The 4,631-nt window shown below is 29.8% G+C and overlaps 1 protein-coding gene across 4 annotated transcripts in view; it reads right to left on the bottom strand.

Moving 5' to 3' along the window:
• LOC106459657 (transient receptor potential cation channel subfamily A member 1 homolog) overlaps positions 1-4,631 on the bottom strand; it is an 88,349-nt gene that overhangs the window by 44,452 nt on the left and 39,266 nt on the right. For all 4 annotated transcript variants that reach the window (XM_022386192.1, XM_022386191.1, XM_022386190.1 and 1 more), the window contains one exon: positions 2,746-2,834. In XM_022386192.1, the coding sequence (XP_022241900.1) occupies positions 2,746-2,834 (89 nt within the window). The remainder of the gene's footprint in view (positions 1-2,745; positions 2,835-4,631) is intronic.

Here is a 4,631-nt window from a genome sequence, read left to right as displayed (position 1 = left end):
AAATTGATGTTTATCTGTGTTTTTTAAATATTTACTTTTAAATTAAGAAATTCAGTAACATATAGTTCTAAAATTTGAATTATAATCTATAGTTTGATACCAAACTTACTGACATAAGTTCATGAAATAGTACTTCAATAAAAAATTTGAATGCAAGTCAACAAACAAGATGACATGGCCTTTCACCTGTGACCTGTCTTGAAAGGGTTAAGACAGTAAACTTCTATGCAAAAATATCACAATAAACCTTGTAAAAAAAAAAAAGGAAGCATATTATACTAGAATGACATGTTGCAAGAATCCATATTTTGCCTGACAAAGATCTAACTCAGCAAACTTATCTAAAATTCATTACTTTGAGTTTTACTGATTATACATCTATAATTGATTACACTTGAGATGTAGTTCATCTGTTAGCGATCTGACAAGGGAGTGAGAGTATAGTCCAGTATTAAGAACACACATCAGTGTAAGTAATCAAAGTTAGTCCCTGCAGACTTGATGTATTAGTAAAAGCTACTAAGTATAAATCTACTTCATGTACAGTGACTATGTTTGGAGATGCCATCATTAAGTGAGAATAAACTTTTAGACATTCATATTGACTTTCATACATCTGAAAACTATGACAGCTAATACATCAATCTTTCATTTGGATTGGAGAAGATCAGGTTTTGAAATTTGATTACAACCATGAAGAAATCCAAGTAAAAAGTAGAAATAAAAACATAAATTTACATGGAAGTTTCCTACAAAACATTCAGCTTAATAGATGAAAAAAAATTCAATTCAATGAAGCACACCAGAATTACCATGGAAGTGATATGACTAAAAATAGTTTATTTACTTCAGAGAAAAACTATTACAGCACAAGGGCATAACAAAACACAGAAGGATATTAATACTCATAAGAGAAATAAGACCAAATAAGATTTGATATGTTAGATATGGATTCAGCTGTGGGAATTACATGTGCAAACTGTTCTAGGATTCTACTTACAGAGAATATACATTAATTAATTCAGACTGTCAGGTCAATGAGAGTTTACAGATATTGACGAGAAGGAAGCAGAAAATCAGACAAAATAGAAAGCCTATATTTTGGGAAAATAGTCAGAAGAACAGCTAATAGATACAACAGTGACAAACTATCATATTTGAAAACTGCTTATAAGACATTTCTGTTTATATGCTCACAACCAAATTAATAACTAAGGGAGTAAATTTTGTTTCAATGCAAAACATATTCATTTTAAACCTCTTTAACTCATTTCTATCCATTTAAAAGCATTCTAGATCAAATCTTACCTTATTTGAATGAACAATTCTATAAATATCCAGAGCATATACCTTTATGGCTTCTTATGTGCCACCCAACTGATGAATATACAGCTAGGTAAGATCATTAGATTAAGGGTTTAATTATGTAATATGTTCTACTAGAAGAGTTGCTAAAACTGACAACAGTGAGAAGTTACAGTATGATGTATATTAAAGATCCTTATTTTGTACAACAACTGTTTCAAAATTCTAGAGAAGGTTAAATGGAACTTTCAGTGATTAGTGGTTTAAGAGAATATAACAGTATTATACATTTTAAATAGTGATTATTCATCTTTAAATCTGGTGAGGTGATACTTATAGCTTTAAACACATAACAGATCTCTCCACTTTTGAAAGTTAGGGTTCTGTATGGAAAACAACAGTTTTCAGTCATGGTGCAAAATAAAATTCCCAAACTATTTGCATTTTTCCCTTACCAACATTTGGCAAAATAATTATTTTTAAAAGCTTTGCATTATCTTTTATAGATATACTATAGTCTTGAAATATAACACAGTGAAAATTAAAATATTTTAAGGATGCATATTTGTAACAGGTGTACATAATTGTCAAACACCATAAGTAATATAATATAAAATCAAAGACTGCCACAGCCAAAACAGTAACAAAAAATAAAAACACCCACTTTGTAATATTCCCCACACTTCTTCCTGATTACTGGTGAAATATGAAACTTCTATTACAATATGTAAAACTCTATGACATGGAAAATATTTTTTAAATCTGATGCTTATTTCCCTCTACCAGCTGCTGAAAAATCAAACCCCAGTTTTAAGCACTGTAAGTCCAAAAATGTATTGCTGATCCACTGGTGAAAAATTTAAGGTATTAAACAAAATCAGCATGACCATCTATACAAATAATCATCAAATATTTTATATTTTACTAAAAGTTGCACATAAAAAGTAGGTTTTTCCTTAGTACTAAGGCCAACATCAAAACAAATTAAATAAGCTATTAATATTAACAAAGTAACGACCTATGTCTCTAGCATGTGTATTTACTGGTTTAATATTTTGCTATTACAGCTTTGTCACAACTTTCAATAATCTTAGTGAAATTATAGGTTATTGATAGCTCCTGACAAAGCTGTAATTGTAATATAATGAGCCATTAAAGATACATTCTGGAGATATAGGTCATTATTTTATTTACATTAATAGAAATGTCTAATAATTATTTCAGTTTGCATTAATCAAAGTTAAGAAAAATAAGCTGTTACTTTACTGCTAACGATGTCATGGGAAATGATGAGTTGAACTTTTGGTTACAAAATTTTCAATTTCTTTTTACTAGCAAAAGAAAAAAGTCAAAAGACCTAATAATACACACTAACTTGAGACAATAAACTACTAGGTGGAATTTAATAAAATATCTAAACTAGTATTATAGCACACTCACTTTGTTCGACCATCTTTAGCAGCAACATGAAGAGGGGTTTCTTCATCTTCATTTTTATTACTAATATCGCTCCCAAACTCCACTAGTAACTGAAATTTTAAATAACAAAAAAAGAAAATTGACTAATAATTACATTTCAAGTGGTTTTCTGTAATTTTAATTTGAAGAAAACATTTCTATATGAATAAGCAAAAAGCTGATTCATAATAAAATAATAAATTTTGTGCAGACTTTAAGTTATTCCAACAATGTTGAGTTGTAATCCAGGAAATATATAAAGACAGACTTAAAGAAAAGACAGTGTAAATTAACAGTACAATGGAAACTCCCAAAACAGACTCTTCTATAAAATTATTACTAAAAATCTTTAATTATTTTAATCTTTAATTATTTTACTCTTCTTAAAACCAGCCTTTCTGAATTCTGAATGCAGAACCTTATCGGAAATGTTAATTTCCAGTAACTTCTCCAAACCAATCCCTCTGAAAAATGGCCAAAAGCAATGGATCCTTAGGTAGCTTACTTACAGAAGTTCCACCATAAAATAATTCTATTTACACAAACAACTACTCGAAAAAAATAGTTTTCAACCATCTTGGCTAGTTTTTGACTTGCATCATAAACTAAGATATGAATTAATGTATTAAAGTATGTCTGCCAACATTATTCTAAAGATAAAAAGAAGACAAAAATTACTTATTGTCCGAACACCATACAGCTAGAAGGTATATTCAATTGTTTTAATTTCAATGGACACTAAAAAACTGAATCTGTATTTACAGAGTATAGGCGTATGTTACAGAAGTTTATTTAGAATATAGATACATGGTACAGAAAAATCTAGAAAGAAAGACGTTGTAATTAAGTTGAGATAGAGAGTAAAGGAATAAATAGTATAAAAGACATGGTTAGCACACAGTGAACAGTTGCAATTTGATTAAAAACATAACTTCCCTTGTTGTAGACGTTGTCTTGATCCTCTCACTTATGTGGTTAAGATGTAAGTGGATCAGATCTAAACATCACTTAATCATCAGTTCACCACAAAGATTGGCCATATTAAAAGTAGCTTAATTAAGTTGCAATTAAGTAGAGATAGAGAGTAAAGGAATAAATAGTATAAAAGACATGGTTAGCACACAATGAACAGTTGCAATTTGATTAAACACATAACTTCCCTTGTAGTAGACGTTGTCTTGATCCTCTCAATTATGTGGTTAAGATGTAAGTGGATCAGATCTAAACATCACTTAATCATCAGTTCACCACAAAGACTGGCCTTATTAGAAGTAGCTTAACCCTTTCGAGACTGGTCACGGGTGAAAGGCCATGTCAATTCATTTGTTGACTCAGATTCAAAATTTTATTGAACTGCTATTTCATGAATTTATGTCAATATGTTTAGTATCAAACTGTAGATTGTAATTCAAATTTTAGTACTATATATTACTCAATTTCTTAATTTAAAAACAAACATTAAAAAACACATAAAAATCGATTTTGTGTGTCACGTGTTATGTTGAATGCAGCACTGGTTCAAATTAGATGTTTGTGAAGTCAAAATACTAAGTCTATAGTTTCGAACGATTTTAGAAACTCATCTTACAGATATTGACAAGCTAGAATATAAAATAAGATCTTCTTATCTCTTCAGTTTGCTGAAATATTGCTCATGTAATAAATCAAACACAGTGGAACCCTTCCACCTATTTCCATTTTTGGAAACGCTCCCTTATATACACTTACTTCTATATATGACATGAATAACCAATCAGAAGCTCAGAATTTCCTCCTAGTGGCTTTCCCAGCCATTTTAATGGACTTGGTGCCATTTCTTTCTTTTGAACCAGTATTTCAATGAGGTAGGGTGTGTCTTTAGTCTGCTC

The sequence above is a fragment of the Limulus polyphemus genome, unplaced genomic scaffold, assembly GCF_000517525.1.
Source record: "Limulus polyphemus unplaced genomic scaffold, Limulus_polyphemus-2.1.2 Scaffold644, whole genome shotgun sequence".
NCBI classification, from domain to species: domain Eukaryota; kingdom Metazoa; phylum Arthropoda; class Merostomata; order Xiphosura; family Limulidae; genus Limulus; species Limulus polyphemus.
The sequence above is the reverse complement of the archived record's forward strand: the minus strand, read 5'-3'. Positions and strand labels throughout refer to the sequence as shown.